This window comes from Penicillium digitatum, chromosome 4 (genome assembly GCF_016767815.1).
Source record: "Penicillium digitatum chromosome 4, complete sequence".
NCBI lineage: Eukaryota > Fungi > Ascomycota > Eurotiomycetes > Eurotiales > Aspergillaceae > Penicillium > Penicillium digitatum.
This window is the reverse complement of record NC_089387.1, coordinates 352,765-371,530: the sequence shown is the minus strand read 5'-3', so window position 1 is coordinate 371,530 and position 18,766 is coordinate 352,765. Positions and strand designations below refer to the sequence as shown.

General features: G+C 47.9%; 5 protein-coding genes across 5 annotated transcripts; 2 read left to right on the top strand and 3 right to left on the bottom strand.

The window, feature by feature from the left end:
• Positions 1-821: 821 nt before the first annotated feature.
• Positions 822-5,769, bottom strand: Pdw03_0123 (ABC multidrug transporter, putative; the record flags this gene model as incomplete). The annotated part of the gene is made up of 8 exons (XM_014680557.1): positions 822-1,560; positions 1,624-2,020; positions 2,126-2,175; positions 2,246-2,409; positions 2,513-2,823; positions 2,938-4,673; positions 4,741-5,522; positions 5,575-5,769. The coding sequence occupies 8 exons, from the start codon at positions 5,767-5,769 to the stop codon at positions 822-824; spliced, it is 4,374 nt and encodes a 1,457-aa protein (XP_014536043.1).
• Positions 5,770-6,857: 1,088 nt separating this feature from the next.
• Positions 6,858-8,787, top strand: Pdw03_0122 (Cytochrome P450, E-class, group I; the record flags this gene model as incomplete). Its single annotated transcript, XM_014680558.2, has 8 exons — positions 6,858-7,053; positions 7,111-7,240; positions 7,290-7,335; positions 7,411-7,481; positions 7,544-7,695; positions 7,766-8,010; positions 8,061-8,332; positions 8,394-8,787. 8 exons carry the CDS (start codon positions 6,858-6,860, stop codon positions 8,785-8,787), a joined length of 1,506 nt encoding a protein of 501 aa, XP_014536044.2.
• Positions 8,788-10,040: 1,253 nt separating this feature from the next.
• Pdw03_0121 (Exonuclease, RNase T/DNA polymerase III) lies at positions 10,041-11,780 on the top strand (the record flags this gene model as incomplete). Its single annotated transcript, XM_014680559.1, has 1 exon — positions 10,041-11,780. The coding sequence occupies one exon, from the start codon at positions 10,041-10,043 to the stop codon at positions 11,778-11,780; it is 1,740 nt and encodes a 579-aa protein (XP_014536045.1).
• Positions 11,781-12,212: 432 nt separating this feature from the next.
• Positions 12,213-12,554, bottom strand: Pdw03_0120 (putative MFS transporter; the record flags this gene model as incomplete). Its single annotated transcript, XM_066099509.1, has 1 exon — positions 12,213-12,554. One exon carries the CDS (start codon positions 12,552-12,554, stop codon positions 12,213-12,215), a length of 342 nt encoding a protein of 113 aa, XP_065957236.1.
• A 1,629-nt stretch (positions 12,555-14,183) lies between these two features.
• On the bottom strand, positions 14,184-15,226 carry Pdw03_0119 (Acylphosphatase; the record flags this gene model as incomplete). Its single annotated transcript, XM_014680560.1, has 2 exons — positions 14,184-14,699; positions 14,753-15,226. 2 exons carry the CDS (start codon positions 15,224-15,226, stop codon positions 14,184-14,186), a joined length of 990 nt encoding a protein of 329 aa, XP_014536046.1.
• Positions 15,227-18,766: the final 3,540 nt, after the last annotated feature.

Genomic DNA, 18,766 nt, shown 5'->3' with positions numbered 1-18,766 from the left:
GTTCAAGATGCATCTCAACGATAAGTCCCGAAGCCGGCCGATCCAAACTCTTTGGAACAAGCAGAGCCCAATCCAAACGGGACTGATTTGTGGCGCTCGAAGAAGTGATCAGGAAGATGTTCCAGGAGCCTAGCGGGATGAGAAATGAGCATAATTCGCCTTCGTGCAGTACTCGACAGCCAACCTCCGTGCCTCTCTAGAGCAGAGAAGCACAAAAAAGAGCCCCTGGAGGATGTGAGACAATGTGAAACTTGACCTGGATCGTAAGAGACTTCACCGTCATGTCAATTATAGGATGTTGCCCAAGAATGAGAAAGCCATGGCGCTCCTAGATGGAACGACCCTACCCAACGTGTGCAACGGGATGCACATGTGGCGCTCGATGATGTGATTAGGAAGCTTATTCTAGAGTGAAACCAAATCGAAAATGAGATTGAGATTTTCCGTCAGCGTGCCGTCCTCGACCAAATTGCACGTCTCTCCACCACGGACGAGAATATCCAGGGCGTGCAGAAAATGTGGGAAAATACGGCAACTGGGTTTGGACTAGCTTCAACGAAGTAAAATGTTGACTCGTTAAGTCCAATTTAGAATCAGGTTAAACAAATGAAAACTGGCGCAGCAAGAACAAATCAGCAAGCGAGTGAACAGCCTTCTTTCAAGCGTTTGCGATCATTCAACAGCTGATACGAAATCAAACCCACACTGACAACACGAATCTTGAGTGATCGGGTCCAGGTACACATTCGGCACGAAGGAAGACTACGAACTTTGACTAGACGTCGAAATTCCTCTCAAAAAGCTCAAGCTAAAGTTGGCTTCTACTTGGCCCCAGCTCTGACCAAATCTCCAAACCTCGTCCCTGTCTGTCCGGCCAGTACTGCAGGATTTCCAACCTCCACAATCTCTCCCGTTTCCATAACAACAACCCTATCAAAGTCCATAATCATATCCAGCCGATGACTAACCGCTATGACTGTGTAGTCCTTGAACTCCACCCTGATGATGTCCTGCATAACACGTTCCGTCTCGTGGTCAACACTTGAGCTCACCTCATCCAACAACAACACACCACAGTTCGAGCCATTCCGTGTGCGGATAAAACGTCTCAGTAGCGCACGCCCAAGTGACATGAGTTGCCGTTGTCCTGCACTGAGTGTCCCCGCGCTCATTCCTGCATCCAGACCACCCCGTTCCTGCACAAACTCCCACAGGTCCACGGCAACAAGTACAACTGCGCATTCCTCAGGTGTTGAAGCGTCGGAGGGATCCAGGTTTGCTCGGAAGGTGGACCCGTCTGGTAGGAATACGGCTTCCTGGGGTACTGCGATTATGCGCTCACGGAGTGCAGCCCGGTCAATGCGGTTGAGGGGCGTGTTGTCGATGATTGCGTTCCCGGCTGTCTCCGGGAGAGGATCTAAGATCTTAAGGAGCAAGGCCATGAGACTGGACTTGCCACTGCCGGTACGACCGCAGATGGCAACTCTTTCGCCTTTGTTGATGGTGAGGTTGATGTTGCGGAGGGCTGTTTTGGACGCGTTGTCGAGTTGATCTTCTGCGCTGCTCCGTAGATTAGCACATAGTGTAATTAAGGTAGCATCTTTAAAGACATATCTCTCTTACCCGTAACTCGCAGATACGCCCTTTAATTCCACCACACCGTTCTGCGGCCACTGTATAGGAGGAACTATATCCTCTTCATCTCTGTCCTCGGGCTTGACGTTCTCATTGAACAATTTGAGACGGGCGATTGCCCCGATAGAGGTTTCTAGCTTGGTGTAGAATACGACAATGCCTGAAATGCTCTCACCGAAACTCATGAGGGAGAACAAGGAGGCACCGGCGAAAGCAGAGTTGGAATGGAGCTGAACGGCAAGAGTCGTCATGACCACTGCAATCACCATGACTACAAGATCAAGGACGAGGTTCAGCCACTGTTGAATCATGAGGAGAAGATACGCGGGTCGTTGACTGGCATTAATTAGGCGAGTATTCTTGTCGATATCATCAGAAATGAAACCTGGGTATCTCTAGTGTCAGCGAAGCCATGTTATAGCTCAGGGGGTTCCAAGGCGTCTTAATAGATTTGTGCTCGGTTTTGGGTTTCGATTCGTATGCCACTCACCGAAAGCTCTCAAGGTTGTGATTCCCTTGACGGTGTCAATGAAATGTGTGCTAAAGAGATGCAGATTAGTTTCAATAAGGAATAATGCCCAGCATGTGGCAGAGAGAGTGATGGACTTACTACAAAGGGCTTTTAGCCTCAAGGTCCAACAGCCTCAGCTGCCTGGATGTCCGAAGGTAGAACATTTGTAAGGTCCAGAGCAGGGCGACGAGGAATGGGTAGCTTATGGCCAAGTACACAGACGATGTAAGCATAACAGCTGCTTGTCCGAGTGCTTGAAATGCCTAAAATCTGTGTCAGATATTTGGACAGACTTTGAGGACACATTATGTGCGAGTAGCAGCCACCGCAGGGTTTCGATCGGCGTGTGTTTTTTTATTAACGTACGGAAATAATAGTGTTCATTGTTGCATTTGGCAGCTCTGTGTCTATAAGGTTGAGATCTTGTGAGAACAGATTTGTGACAACCCCAGTATCCGTATTGGTGAAAAAGGATAGCGGTGCTTGAAAAAGGGTCCGTAAGGCCTCTTGGTGGAGACTAGCACCTGCCCTTTCCACAGAGATGATCAAGATCAACACGCCAAGGACAAGCAGCGAGATCAAGCCGCAAACTTGAAACAAGGCAAAAACCCCTGCGTAGTAAGCGTACGAGTGTGTTGGATATTCCGAGTAGATGTCATCGGTCCAGTAGGTAAGCCCTGCGATATGTCAAGTTAGATACAACACTTCTAGTTTCATGATAGGCTGTATTTCTCTTAGCTGAAAGGCCACGATGGCCGTGGTTCTACTATCTGAAGCCAGAGTTGACTCACAAACTGTTGGGAAGTTCGTGAAAAACCCGAAAAGAACACCGACGAGCAAACTGCTTGCTGCCAGAAGCCATCCCATGCTCTTGAAATAATGCTTGTACACCGTCTTGTCGCCAATTTGACGCGATTCATCCGCATGTGGTGCAGTTGACGATTTATTTGTCGTTGTAGAATGAAGAATTTCCGCCTTTGATTCCTGTGGGGCTTTCTTTGAAGTCGCTTTCTCGGAAGAGGCAGCGTCATCGGAAGAGCTCTTCAATCCCAGACGTTGAACATATCCTTGACTGGCCATCAGTTTTTGAAAGCTACCCTGCTCAATAATGGTCCCATTGCCGAGTGCTATTACATGATCAGCCGCGGGGAGGTGCCTGATGCTGTGGGTACACAGTAAAACAGTAGAGCCCCGTTGCTTGAGTAGTCCATCTGGCCCAAATACCTGCTGAAAGACCTTCTCCTCGGTATCCGCATCCAGACCACTGAAGATATCGTCTAGCACTAGAAGGTCGGAGTGCAAATATAGAGCTCGTGCAAGGGAAACCCGTTGTTTCTGGCCCCCTGATAGGACGATTCCATCCGAGCCGATATTAGTTTGATCTCCCTGTGGTAGTGTAGCAAAGTCAAAGTCCAGGGAGGTAGCCTTAATAATTTCGGCATACCTCTCATTATTGCGTGGAGAGAATCCCACAATATTGTCTTTGATCGACCCGTTTGAGAGGAATGCCGTTTGTTCGCAAAATCCAAGGTGAGGAAATCTAGTACCTAAGACCACGCTGCCTTCGCTGAAAGGGATTTCACCAAGCAGTGCCTTGCATAGCGTGGTCTTCCCAGAACCAACAGGTCCTATGACAATGGTGAGTGAGGACTTGGGTACTCGAGTGCTGACATTCCTCAAAACGAACTTGTCTGCTTCCCAACCAAAGTTTCCTTTCTTGATGACGAGAGGATCCACTGAGTCTGGTTCGGAATCCGATAATGTTCCGGTCTCAGCTCGAGACTTTTCGGTATTTTGCCTCACGTCATCTAGAACTTGGCGAAAGTCATGGCGAGTCTCGCACTCCAAGAAGGCCTGAATTCGGCCTAAACACGCCAACCCGGAGACAAGTTGTGGGATTGATTGGAAGACCTGAGACAACGGGTTGGTCAAGAGGGTAAGGAAAGAAAGACTGGTGAAAATCGTCGATGCATTGAAGTTTTTCTGTGTGAATGCAAATGTCAAAGGCGGGCTGATTAACAGCGGAATAAAGCCCAAGAGTGCCGCAATGATGGTAATTTTGCGGAACCGGGATCCAGCAGCTAGTTCCCGCACACGGAGATCCTGTACGAAGTCGCCCATAGCAGCCGAGAGGCCAGATAGCTTCAAGTTCTTCATGCTAGCAATGACTGTGGCAGTGAGGCCCACCCGCTTCTGGACTCCTGCCATCCAGGACCTCTGCGAATCCCCCGTGAATTGTATCAGGATCCCTAAGCCGATGAAACAGACTATGACAATTGCCACCGGTGCGACGAATGCCACACCAATTCGGTTATACAACATCCACCCGGCGAGAGCTGCTTGAACTAAGCTCGCCCAAATCTCATGGAGATTTCTGAAACCCATGTCGATTCGCTCCATGTCCGTGCTCATCAAAGTCAGCGCAGCACTTTCATCTCCAGTCCCAATACGAGCTTTTGTGGCTTTGATAAAAATCTCAGTAGCTAGCATTGACTTGGCCATGGTGCGCATTCTGTGATGGAAGTACCTGTGTTTTTGTATCAGCAGCGGACCTTCCAACGTGGCTAATCGTCCTCTCATAGGCATTTAGATACCAGTAAAAGCCCATTGATATAGCCAGTCCCGAATAGATGAGTAGGCTAGCACCGATGAAGCCATATCCGATGTTTTTGTCGAGTTCCGGCTGGGATAAGTAATCCAATAGCTTTTCAAGGAAGAGCGGTTGGCAAAATGTGAAGCAAAGAAGTGCCAGGCGTGCAGGTATAGGAACAAGAAGAGGAACTTTCAGTGTGCAGATCAGCACCTTCACCAGACCAAACTTGTCACTCTTCAAATTAGAGTACTCAATGTTCTTCAAGAACTCGTCATGGAGCGCTCTGGCGTTAAAAGAGCTATCTAGTGGGTAAAGGTCTCCAATCGTCAAGAGCTTGCTGTAGCCATCCAGGAATATCTTGTTGAGCCAGAAGAACACTCCTAAGGAAAAGATGCCACTCGTCTCCTCTGGACTATGGTCCTTTTCGTCCCAGCGCACCCATCTGGACTTTTGCTGAGCTTCCAATAACAAGATGCCGGTCTTCAGAGCTAGAGCAGTGACAAAGATGCTGCTATAGGTGAGTTCTGGACTGTCATCTGATGACAGAAACAGCGTTCTTGCCTGGGCCACGTCCAGAAAAAGAGTCAAAAACAGATAGGTGCTGAGCAGTACAGACGGTCTTGGGCTCCTGCTGTGATCCACAACACTCAGTGTGATCATGAGTAGGGCAGAGACAAGATTGAGAACCGAGGAAGCTATGAAAATGTTGGTCACACGGAAGGAACCAGCCGCAACCAAGATGAGAAGTGAAAGCTCAAGTCCCACATATGATGTGATAGCGCCCTATTGCAGGTTAATTAGCACATCGACGGTCTGTACGAGAAAAAGAGCATACCAATTTTATCAATTGGAAAACCGGCGCATTGACCACGGCAGGTTTCCGTGCCTGATAAAGTGTCCGCCATACTGATGTTATGATGAATAAAGCGGACGGAATGATGGAGAAGAACAATTGCTCAAATTGAATGTTGAAGTCAAAGGTCTCTTGGTTTAGCCGAAGCAAATTCTCTTGTCCGGTAGTGAAGGGCATTGTTGATGCCCAAACAGGTAGAACGCTTTGTAGGCCTACTTCATCGACGCAGAAAACCGGGTCTTCGTCCTGTGGCTTTGGGAACCCGGTAATGGTTTAGAGGATATGTCGCAACTGAGTCAACCACACCATGAATGAGGAAAGGTGGGAGAGGGTGAAGAGTCTTGTTCGAAGGTAACTGGGTAACCATTAAAGTTGACCTTGTAAATGTCAGGTGACCCCAATCTCAACCCTTGTGGCTGATGCTCGTAGATGAGGCTAAACCGAACACGGTAATCGTGGGAACCTGTCGAAAGCAAACAAGCCCCTGGTACGGAGTAGTGCATATCAGCATATGGGCTTGCGTCATACGTCGACCTGTGAGTCACTTCGAGAAAAGACCGTTTTCTACGATACGGCTTGGCAGCCAATGCGAGCTCAGAGGATTTGAGCTCCGAGATAAGGGCTCAATTTTCCAGGACGGACCTTTGGGGTCTGTACTTTGGTTACAACAATGCAGGGGTTAGTGTCGATAGATTTTCGGTAACCTCTTTGCCATCAATTAGCGTTTGTAGTATAGATAAGCTACTATAAGCATCATCCTGTTGTGGTATATTGTACGTTCTAGTTATTAGCACCTCGATCATCAACATAAAATAACAGATCGATGTTTCGATCCGAGGTCACAAGCAAAGTAGCAAGGACTTTTTGCAAATCAACGAAATTTGAGTCTTCGTAGCCAGTCAGAAGGCTTGTAGATCTGGGGCTCCACACACACTGACCTCACATGGCGTAGAGATGGAATGAATACAGGAATATGCATGTAGATCTCACCCCTCCTACCTGCATCTAAATGACCTCTCGTACGTGATGGGCACTCGATTGAGTGCAGGACATGTCTCCTGCAATACTACCTTCTCACAATCTCCGAAGACCAATCAATTTTTACCACTCATTTTGCGCGTATTTGTGTGTATACAAGCCCCTCATCAAGATGTTTAAGAAGCAGTCTTACCCAGCAAAAGTACATGCTCCCCTCTCTTAACATCATCTTTCGAAATTACACCTTTAACATCAACTTCAATTTCAACATCAATTCCAACATCAACATGTTTTTAACGCTATGGTTGTGTCCTCTCATTGCCTTTGGATATTTGGTTGCCACGACCCTTACCGGCCGCAAAAGATACCCCCTGCCTCTTCCTCCGGGTCCTAAACAAAAACCCATCATCGGAAATCTGAAGGATCTTCCAAGCCCAGATCAACAAGACTGGATGCATTGGCTGAAATTTAAGGAGCTCTACGGTAAGGCTGAATTCATGTAGAATATACCCAGCTTGAGATGTTGACCCCCCGAATTAGGACCTATTAGCTCACTCACTGTACTGGGGAAACATATCATCATCCTTAACGATGCTAAATTAGCGATGCAGCTTCTAGAAAGACGTTCCGCTATACACTCTGGACGTCCACAAAACACGTTTTCTGACATGTAAGTGAAGGTATCTTCGGGATGACACCAGGGCGACTGATCTCGACAGGTCGGGCTGGAATAATATCCTTGGGGCGCTCAATAACCCGGGCCGGGTAAGAAAAACAAAGAAACACTTGTATCAACAGATGGGTTCAAAAAATTCCGTTGCCCGTTTCAACGATGTTCAGACAAAGGAGGTTGGTCGTTTTCTGTTGAGGGTATTGGATGAGCCAGACAAGCTCCAAAAGCACATACAAAAGTCAGTCGATGACTCCATTTAGAAGCATTCAATTTTTATAAACAAATGCTAATTGTGAGCAGAGATGCTGGAGCGATTGTCTTGAAAATTGGTTACGGCTATACCGTTGAGCCCCATGCTCAGGACCCTCTTGTGAATCTGGCCAATAAGGCGATGGAGGGCTTTTCATCTGCCTTTCTTCCAGCAACCTGGGCAGTGGACTTCGTTCCAATATGTAGGTAAAGCATGATGATTTTTACGTGGACACACTGAATTATGTAATTTTTTCTGACTCGCTTGGTTAGTGAGATATCTCCCGTCCTGGTTCCCTGGGGCAGGGTTCGTGAAGGTTGCTCAAAGCTACAAGTCGGAAGCAGAGTCGTTTTCTGATGTTCCATACGAATTCACCAAGCAGCAAATAAGCGATTGTCACTTCGTGCCATCCTTCCTGTCCAATCTTCTTCAAAACAATCCTGTAGAGTCTGGGACTGAAGAAGAAAACATCGTCAAGTGGTCAGTTGGGTCTTTATACGCCGGAGGCGCAGATACAGTGAGATCAAATCCAAGCTGTGCACATCATATTAGACTAACAATCATGAGACTGTCTCATCTATTGAGAGTTTCTTTCTCGCAATGGCCCTTTTCCCGGAGGCGCAACGCAAGGCTCAACAGGAACTAGACACAGTGCTTGGGGGCAATCGACTACCCCAGTTTCAAGATCGAGAAAACCTTCCATATGTGGATGCACTAGTCAAGGAAGTTTTCCGATGGCATCCAGTTGCACCCATGGCTGGTGCACACACGTCAACCCAGGATGATATATTCGATGGTTACTTCATCCCCAAGGGATCCACTATTCTTGCAAATATCTGGTAGGTTGCTCTTGTCCACTGTAGGAGAGGGTAGTTTCTGATGCAGTTATCAATCTCCTAGGGGGTTTACGCACGATCCAACCGTCTATCACGACCCAATGACATTCAGTCCGGAGCGCTTTTTGATCTCCCCCGACGGCAAACTCCCAGAGCGCGATCCCCACATGCTTGTGTTCGGGTTTGGTCGCCGAGCCTGTCCTGGACGTACCCTGGCAGACGCACATGTCTTTCTCACTGTTGCTCAGGCTCTGGCTGTCTTCAGTATCTCGAAACCGGTACAAAACGGGGTTACCGAATATTTCCTACCCAAGTTTCTCCCCGGTGTGATTAGCCATCCGGCTCCGTTCAAGGTGTCAATTCGGCCGCGAAGTGCGGTGCACGAAAAGCTCATCCGGGAAATCGAACAGCATCATCCTTGGGAGAAGAGTGATTCCAAATCTCTCCCAAGTATGTAGATGATTTTCTGAGTATACACTCGAGTGACTCCATCTAGTTATCCGGGTGTGAGAAGCTCTCGTTTAGCATGTGGTTTCATTTCCATTATAATCCATAGCCAAAGCAGAGAATTCATGTCATTAGCTGTGATTATCTTAGGTTTCTTTCGGTTGCTATGAGTCCAATATCCAATGTTGTCTAACTTCCATCTCAGACTTCAGAATTCCTTGTACCACTGTTGAAATTACAATAGTCTAATAATCAAACAGCTCAACTCTATTCTCATTTTATAACCCCATCACGAAGCGCATCAGGCAGATCTAAAGTGGCTGAACTGACAGATTGAGGACATTTCGCACTCGGGGCCTCATCGCAAAGTTGTCGTGTTTACTCATTTCTGTCTAGCCACCAATGATATAGTTGCATTTTAATTGTGACTTCTAAGACTTAACGACTAGGAAAAAAGTAACAACAAATCAAAGGGTTTTATTACTTTTCCCAATCTAAAAGGATTTAATTATAAAAAAGTAAAGGGCTTCTCCTAGAATATGATTCTTTTAAAAGAATTTTCAATCCAAAAATTATATGTCCCGCTTTATAAATGATTTTTCACTAGGAGGCGATACTCTATAGTTAACGGGAGTTGATCGTCCAAGGCAAGCGTAATATCGGTAGTTTTATCAGGCAAGGCAAAGAAGTCTTTAAAAGTCCCATAGCACATCAGATTTCCGATAAAGCGAGACCGCAAGCTCATCATTAATGTGTAGGTGTTTAAATGCTATTGGGACTTCTTAAGTATCCGAGTGTGGGCAACCCGAGCTTTGGTTGCAGGGTAGAGAGATCCTCTTGTTATCGGGGAAGCTCTTGTCTTGCGCTGTGAATAACAAGGCGGTGACACCCGAATGCCTTTTTCAGCCTGGTATTTCAGGCTCCATCCCAACACGGCAGAATCTGGTAGAATCTCGGCTTGGCCAGTTTCATTCCCTCTTCAGATCAATTATCAATTCACTCAACGTTTTTGTCGAACCGGCTTAAGTTGAACAAGATAATTCCCACATTAAAGACTGCCTCATCGATTAAATATCACTGGCACATTGACCCATAGGCTCCCGCAGCGGTCACCGGCAAAGTGCCACATCTACCAATCCCTACTCCCCACGTTTGGGCTCGATTAGGCAAGACATACACATATTGCTTCTTCCATAATAGATCTCTGTACAGCCAATTCGCGACAAATTTGGAAAACAACGCGTCAGTTTCTCTTCTATCTATCATGGCTTCACCTACAACAGCCGTTGACAAATTGTTCGTCTGCCCTGGATGTCAGAGGGGTGGCTTCAAGAGCACTGTTGCCGTCAAGGCTCATTTTGAGTCCAAAGGCCACAAACTTGCTTGCAGCCCCTGCGACAGATCTTTTGGAAATGTAACGGCGTTACTCAAGCACTCCCAGAAGCATGAAAAGCCCCTAGATGCTTCCGATCTCAAACCTCTCAAGTCGGCAAAGCCAGCGCCAAAGAACACAAAGCAGCAGAAGCCCCAAGATCTTTCCGAGCTCTTGTCCACCAACCCTGCGAACCCGAATCCAAAGCCTCTGAAATCTACGAAGTACCCCGAACTGTCCGAGTCTTTTGTCAAGCCTGCAAAGCCATCACCAAAGACCAAGTCACACGATCACCCCGGTCCGTTGTCTTCCAACCCTACCAACCCTACAAAATCTACCACAAAGAAAACAAAGCTTGAAAAGTCTCAGGATCTGTTTGAGTCTTTGTCTGTCAAAGCTGCGAACCCCACTTCAAAGAAACCAAAGACTGAGAAGTCCCTGGATCGCTCTGAGATTTTGCCTGCCAAGCCTGCAAAGCCAAATAAGAAGCGCGCATCAAACCAGACCCCAGCCCATGCTCCAGTGAGGACAAAGGCTCTTGAAGACCTATGGAACAACTCCTCTGAACCTGATCACCCGAATGCATCATCACCTGCCATCCAAAATGCAAACTATCATGTTATCCTCGAGCCGCTCGAGCAAAATTTGATTTTTCGCTACTTGTCGGCACGATGTCACTCGGACACTCGTCTGATTACCCGAGGCTTTACCTTTCGGGCTGGCTTGGCAGATGTTAGCAGACGCCCGTCAAAGAAGCCCCCTCCAAAGACAGGACATTTCCGCCAAGTTCCTCGCTCCTCAGACAGCTTACCGAAAAGGAAAGCAATCGTTCTTGACTGCGAGATGGTGCAAGTCGAAGCCGGGCGTCGAGAGCTTGCTTTTTTGAGCGCAATTGACTTTTTGACTGGCGAGGTTCTCATCGACAATTATGTGCAGCCGAAATCGAGAGTCGTGAATTGGGATTCTCGGTTCAGTGGGGTGACTCCTGGCGCCATGAACAAAGCTGTGAAGAAAGGGACGGCGTTGTTTGGCTGGGAAGGAGCGCGCTCGAAATTATGGGAGTTCATGGATAGCGAAACTGTCCTCATTGGTCATTCTCTCAACAATGATCTTGACGTCTTGGGTATCATCCACTGGAACATTGTTGACTCCTCTATCATTACCAGCGAAGCGGTGTTTTACACTGTACACGCCGGTGAACCACTCAACCGCACATGGAGTCTGAAGACTCTTACCAATGAGTTGGTAAACTATGAGATACAAGTCGGGAAACAGGGGCACAGTGCACTGGAGGATGCACATGCAACACGGGACATTGTGATCTGGTGTCTAAGATATCCGGAGCACCTGAAGGTTTGGGCAGACAATGCCCGGGACCAAGAGGAGCAGCGCATGTATGAGAGGGAGTTGAAGAGGACGACAGAGGAGGAGGTGAAGGAACAAAAGAGAAAACATGATATGGAGATAAAGATCCAGATGTTGTCTCGTGGTGTTACTGGTTTGGATGTGCATGACATTGGCCTTTCTGATGATGATGCTAATGGCCCTGACCATTCTTTTGTCAACCACGATGGGGATGACGTTGACTACGAACCGGTAACTATTGAAGCAGCTGCAGCTTCATTCTTTTGATACTCCCCTGTCTATAATAATCTGCCAATTGTGATTTTAAATGACAATTCAAATACAAGTGTTCGACCGTGCAATCATTGAGCTATTTACTGTTGCTCCCCTTGTCTTATAATCGACAAGGGATATGCCCTGGCAATGCAACATGACAGGAGCGAATTCCGTCCACAAAGTTGATGCTTATCAAATTCAAAAAGCTGTTTGTATTAACAAACACAACCTCACAATCTAGAGGTGCTGTTGTACACAGTGACAACAGTCGTCATCAACACATTTTGTGTCTCCCCGGCAGTAGTGAGAGAAGTCTGCCATATTATCGATTGACTCAGCCTAGTGTTGAAAGTGACATAACTAGGCTGCAACACGCCGAAGCACCCTCCCAATATCGACCGGTGTATCACTCAGTCCAGCAAAGGTTACAATAGGATCCTTGAGCTACTCAAACGCCTTCTCCGGGCCCAAATGCTGAACAAACACGTGCTCATCATTAGGAATTCTAAAAAGACCATCCTCACTCGGTTTGAGAACAATCTCAACTTTCGAAAGAAGACTCATCTTAACCGCAGTGACATCGACCTGTTGTACAACATCCCAAATAGCACGATTACTCCCATCCCGCTGCAGTATAACCCTAAGAATAAGCGGAATCGGCGACGAATTGTCAAGTTGAATAGCAATCGGCACACTCATCGCAACCTCGAAGCTGAATCCAGGAACAGAAGACAATCCAAGAATCTTCTGCGTCTTCTGCGTCAAGGACAAATCCACATTCCGCATCGCCGGAAGTAATCGCTGGCTGCGCACCCGGCCCACGATACTGCACCGCTGCAGCGCGAAACGGATCCCACCCGTGTCTACCGTCGGATAGCCCAGTGTGATAGGCGCTGTCGCACGTTGGACATGCCACGGGCCATCGCGCACATACCGCAGCTGCGCGTGGAAATAATGCTCGATGCAAGCCTTTGCTCCGGTTCATTCAATATAGAAAGTTCCGGTACTGTGTGATGCAGTGCACTTCTAAGGGAATGGAGTTCTCTGATTGTGCGTGGTCGCGGACTGCTGACAGCGAAGCTGCTTCGGGGATGTCAATTGAGAAGGGGACGATTATCCAGTCGGTTGGGGTGCTGGGCGAGGGTATGCGTATAGTTCCACGTAACAAGGCTTGAGATGGAAGCTCGAAAAGCTTCCCGTCTCTGTAGCCTGTGGCTTTTGATGGATAGACTTCTGTTGTCGGGCGAGCTTTTGTGCGTCCAATCAATGTAAGAGAGATCTTGGCATCTGGGGCCACGATATGCGAGTGGCGGTTCACGCTGCCGATTAAGGTGTCTCATGCGACTACTGTCCACATTGGAGGTGCTGCAATGGAGACATTGAGGTTAGGAATTACAAAATGTGGAGTCGTCTCTACAAGGATAATCCTATGGGGTAGGGTGATTCAGCGAAGGCAAGGTCATAGTGAGGGGAGACTCCAGTATGGATACTATGTGAGTGATGATAGGGAAGTATATGCACAATGATGCCAATTGAATGCTACACATTTTGCTACTTTGTTTTTGTCAGTTCATGTCGACCTCGACTTGGGTTGTGCACTTGCCAGACCTACGTCCGACCTACTGGGCAAATATCATTCACATATATCCAATTGCATTGTAGTTTTTTCCACGGAGCAAAAGCTTACTATTCTTGTGCATACCTACCTAGGGTACGTTGGAAGGCATAAGACGATCACCTGAAGCGATGAGCCCCCTTCAACTGCACATACTTGTCGTTACCTATCCGGCAATGACCGAGTGATCAAAGACAGAATCCTATAGTTTTAACTTCAAGCAAATACCTATAATCAATAGCCAAAAAACCCGGGTATCAAATTCGCGCTCGAGAGCAGTGCATAAACACAACCTCCTCCCGCAGGCAAGTTTCATACATACAAGTACGAATCCAAGGCAGGTCGAGAGTCCCTCACCAGCTCAACAGAAAAGACAGGGTCGAAAATCTCGAGTTGAGCAAGGGGAGAGACCAACCACGCCCTGATAATCTGCATGACACGATCACAAGAAGGAAGCACGTCGAAAGAAATCCGTTTTCATTATGCGCCCATATAGACGCCGTGTAAAAATAAAAGCCAATACCAGACGCCGCGTGCACCTACTATGCAGAATGTGTATAGTCATAGCCACAAAGATGAGGGTAATATCAGCACGTGAAGGGTTGAGGGAAAGCAAAGTGAGGTCTTTCCACAAGTTCCCAGTGACGCCCACGTACCGAGAGGGAAGGGTAGGGTATCAGGCAGTACGGGACGATGTTTCAAGTTAAAGGGGCAGGAACGGATGCAGCTTTCATGAAGCTGGCGGTGACATGTGTCACTGATTGGCCTGCTTGATTCTAACAGGCTCGCGTTGGGTGTCGCTATGATTTCCGGGCTTTGCAAAGCCATGACCGCCACCATTTGCAGACTCCCAGAACGGCGGTGCGGCCATCGTCCTTCCGCTCGGTACCATCCGGATTTCCCAGGACCTTGGAGAAGACCCAGAAAAACGCGGTGATCCATGCGAAAAGAAGGATCACAATGCTAAATAACGGGGATAAGACCAGGACGAGAATTGAAGTAGTCACCGCGTAGCCTTCGCTGGGCTTGGATGTGACTGACGGTAGGTCTGAATCTCGCTTTGAATGAATCCATTGGGTTGATTGGGTCGAAGAGGATCGGTCATCCACTGTTGGTGGTTGCAAGCAGACGAGTCGTTCATGAATATGGAGGGCAGGAGAGAAGAGATCGCAAAGTTGTGATACGAACGTTGTTGCACAGAGGTATGAGGAAAATGGGCAGAGACGGAAAGGTGAAACAAGGAGTGCGAATACAAGAGCAAAGATAGCGTATAGAGAAGCGCCGAATGAGTAGAGTGGGACGATTGTGAGACGGAACTACCAGCTTTGATTAGCGTATGAAACAATGGACCGCTGTGTTCAACACTTACCAGCATCAGGAGAGCATCTTGGCCCTCGGCGTTGACTAGTTCTTCATCCGGAATAGCTCGTTTCCGGACACGGATTACGCTCGGGCTGGGGTGTTCCCCAGACATCAATGACGGCCGGTCTGTCCAGCTGCTGGGGGACCGCTCTTCCTTGTATGCACCACTTATTGATGAGCCGCTAGCCGGGACTGAGTCGGTATCTCGAAGGTCTGAACCAGGCCAGGAAGCTCCTCTCGTTGTCTGGTTATGGTATGCACGGTGTGCCCGTGGGCCTGAAGTGTGGGGACTGACGTCGCAGCTTGGTGTGGGGGAGGAGGGTCGAGATTCGCCTACGGGGTGACCCAAGACGGAGGATTGTTCCTGAGATCGACGGGCAGCTGATGGAGGGGTGACGATCGAGCTGCGAGAATCTGTTGTTTCATGAGGTCCTTGGTCCTGAAAGTAGGCGGGACTATATGACATCTCCGGTGACCGCATGCCGGGCGAGTAAATGAAGGCTGGAGGTAAAGACGAAGCAAAAAGTCGTACAAGATTGGCGCACAGAGGGCGACTATTGCATGTAGAATTCACCGCATGATTTCCGTAGTCGTAAACTTTCGGGCATAGGGGGGCTGTCTATTGACGAGTCGAAGGGGGAAGGGGGCGGGCAGGGAGGGCGGAAGAGAGATTTATAAGATATCACGGAGAGCCGCAGCTTGAAAGAGCGGAAAAGCCAGGAAAGCCCAAGAAATGCCGTGCCAGACAGCGGAGGAGCATTTCCTGCTGTTTGCAGTCCCTCTCGCCAAGACGCCCAGATGCCGAGATCTTGGCATTGAGTCGAGCCTTGTACGGGGTACAAGAATCATTGATTGGTATCCTGCTGATCCTTTTATCTCAGATCCCGATCATGGCTGTCAATAGCGTACTCGATAGCAGGGCAGGGTTGTGTCGGACAAGATGTGCAGTTGTCCTACCGTGAAACAAAGACGCTAAGTGGTCTAGGGGTCAAAGGTGCAGACGAATTACGAGATTTTACCACCTGCCAAGACGCCAAGCAGCCACCGGGGACGACTAGTCAATGTTTTACGGTCTCTGATTGGTCAACTGCGATGAGATGATCCGCGCTGAGACGAATCCTGGAATCTTGGCGGTATCTGCCTTACGCACGTGATGACATGTATTGCTCCTATTGCCCAATCTATATAGTCTTATCCTCCAAAAATACGTGGAAAAGCTGTATGCATATGAATTATATGTGGTTTAGTACTCACAACAGTGGACCTCACAGAACCGCATAAGGCTACCATAAATGTGGGAGCCTGCAAAATTAGGGGTCACAGCATCCCCAAGGAGGGTCAGCGCCCAGACGCCGAGAGGTTGGCATTCGATTTCGGAGAAAAGGTCTTCAGATTGTTCATCTCACACCTAACTTTTGCCAAAGACTCTCTCGAGTTTTGCCCAGGTACCCACAGAGTAGTAACAGCCAAAATAGATACTCCGTGCCAATCTTGATTCCTCTTGCCAGATACCTCCAGCTCTGGGCAGGAAGATTCCTGGAAGTCTTGGCTTTCTGGCCCTTATATTATGCTGCCTCATCGAGATGATTCTCATCGTCTTGGGGAGTCGACGCCTCCAACAACTGCTTCAGATCCAGAATTTGCCATCTCTTCGACGGAGCTCAACTCTTGGCTTATTCGGTTTTTCTGTCTGGATGCCTGGGCACCGAATACAAACCCAAATTCTCTGCTTGGCTGCCCAGGTGAGCGGTCAGGAGCGAATGATTGCGTGTTCAGTGCTCGGCAACCGTAACATTGCCGCACTTCCGGTCTAATCTTCTGTTTTTCCTTTATTTGTAGCTGCACGCTGTTTTACAAACCCCCCCTTGGCTATCAGTCTTTGCTCCATTTACACGAGAATAATGTGCTCTTCCTTAAACTATGGCCGTGATCAACCATACAACTACAATTAGCCAAGCACGCAACGGCAGGGGATGACAGTGGCAGATGGCGAGTGTAGATCAATCATATCCCCCCAAATGTGGGTGCTGGTTGTTCTCAAGCACCCAACATGAGGAGTCGCGGTCTGCTTATGTGCTGGCTATGGATCATCATCGAAAATGATCGACTCTTTCATCTCTCTTGAATCTCACAGCTATTTGGTCGACCAAACTACTTACCTGTCAGAATGGATCGACTGGTCAGCCATTCGTCGCAAATTCCTTGGGAAATGGCAGGTACAACACTATACATGAAGGCACCATTCCCTCTCAACTGTTCGCAGCCCTGAGGTCGCTATCTCCAAACATAATCCCATATGGGCAGCTCTTCTTCCCGGATCTTCGCCCATGAGGCACTAACCGCGATAATGCACATGTATCTAGCTTCTCTTCCAAGTTGGCTGATTCTCACTAATGCTTCCAGCACGGTATCCACTGACTGCAAGCTCATCGAACCCTACGACTAATTTCCACCGGCACTGTCGAATCGCATGGTGGAATGTAGATTTGGAATACAAAGGCTTGGAGACAAAGTTACTAAAGCTACCACTCAGATTCTGATTATCAGTACGCTGATCTTCGCCAATCTTGACCATGTAGTACAAAGGTTAAGAGGTTTTGCGCATGCTCAGATTCTCGAACCTCAGTTCTCACAATTGTTATACCGGCCTCTCCAGGGCCATTGGCTGCCTAAATGCTTTTTTGGGCCCCTCCCATCGTCTCATGGTTCCTTTGATTAACTTTTAACCTCTATATCTCTGCCAAACTGCAAAACTGCCAATTTTCTGGCTTGGATGATTGCCTTCTTACGTCGTAGCATGGTCGATTACCATGATTAATCAACGCAATTGGAACCTATTCTTTCGATGGAGCATCATGGCTCGAACGTCTGAGCGCCTTTGGTATCCACAGGTATCTTTTCTTTGTTGTAGTGCATACTACAGTCTAGATTGTTTGTATGCTTGTTCTTGATTGGATCCAATAGGCCGCGCCTTTTTCTTGTCTAAACAATTGCCCGGAAAAATCAAAGTTTCCTACTCCAGACATCTAGCCTTGGTGTGGTCCCTAGAGGGTCTTAGGGCCTAATACAAATATACCGCTGCAGCAAGAATCGGATGTTCCGATTCTTCCAACAATCTTTTAGCCTAGCGCCCAGGCAATTAATTGATATTCTGTAAGCAGCTATGAGCTGCGTTGAAAGATGATTGCGATCACGTGGTCATTCATTGGGAAGGCATATGGGATAGTTGCAGAAAATTTTGTGTGCGTATCCAGATGGTTTGTTTGTTTCGCATCTGTCTTTTTAGTGTTGTCCTCTGTCAAACTGTTGTATATAGTCGTGTAAAAGAATTAATCAATCCAAATTCTGATTTGAACATCGGGCGTGTGGCAAGACATATAATGCTGTGCCTACTTCGAATGCAACGAGCGATGCGGGAAAAAGGAGTTTGAATTTGAAGGTATTTTACTTACTTACTTCAATAGTTTAGCTCGAGAAGCATTCCCTCGGAACATCAGTACTTATGTATCCCTATCAACAGATCTTTTAAAAACCAAGTTCCTTTGTTGATGGCTGACAGGGGCTTACAGCCACAAGTGATCAAGATGCGACGGGCTAAGTCAGCTAGCCCACATCAATAAGTGCTTGGTATCATTGACTTAGCAGTACCTGAAACGGACCCTCAGGGCCGCGTTCAAGGCTTGAGCCCACCTGGGGGAACCTATGCAACCATGAGGCCACAACACAGGCTCTCCTGATCTCTTGAAACCATCCATTGTCACGTGATAAGCATGACAACTAGACACCATATATGACTAGACTTAAATTCTCTCTTGTCCCATCGCCAACACATAGCAGCACAGACATGTTACCCAACAGAAAGCACCTGACACAAGAAGCACCTGTGTCCCCCCCACGTCCTTGAACCACGCATCTGCATCACCGAGCCCGGTTGGAAATGGCACACTCCCAGGCCGATCTCCCCACGATCCCTATCTTATCAGTGATCGTGGAGGGCACAGAATTGGACACATCCATTTTG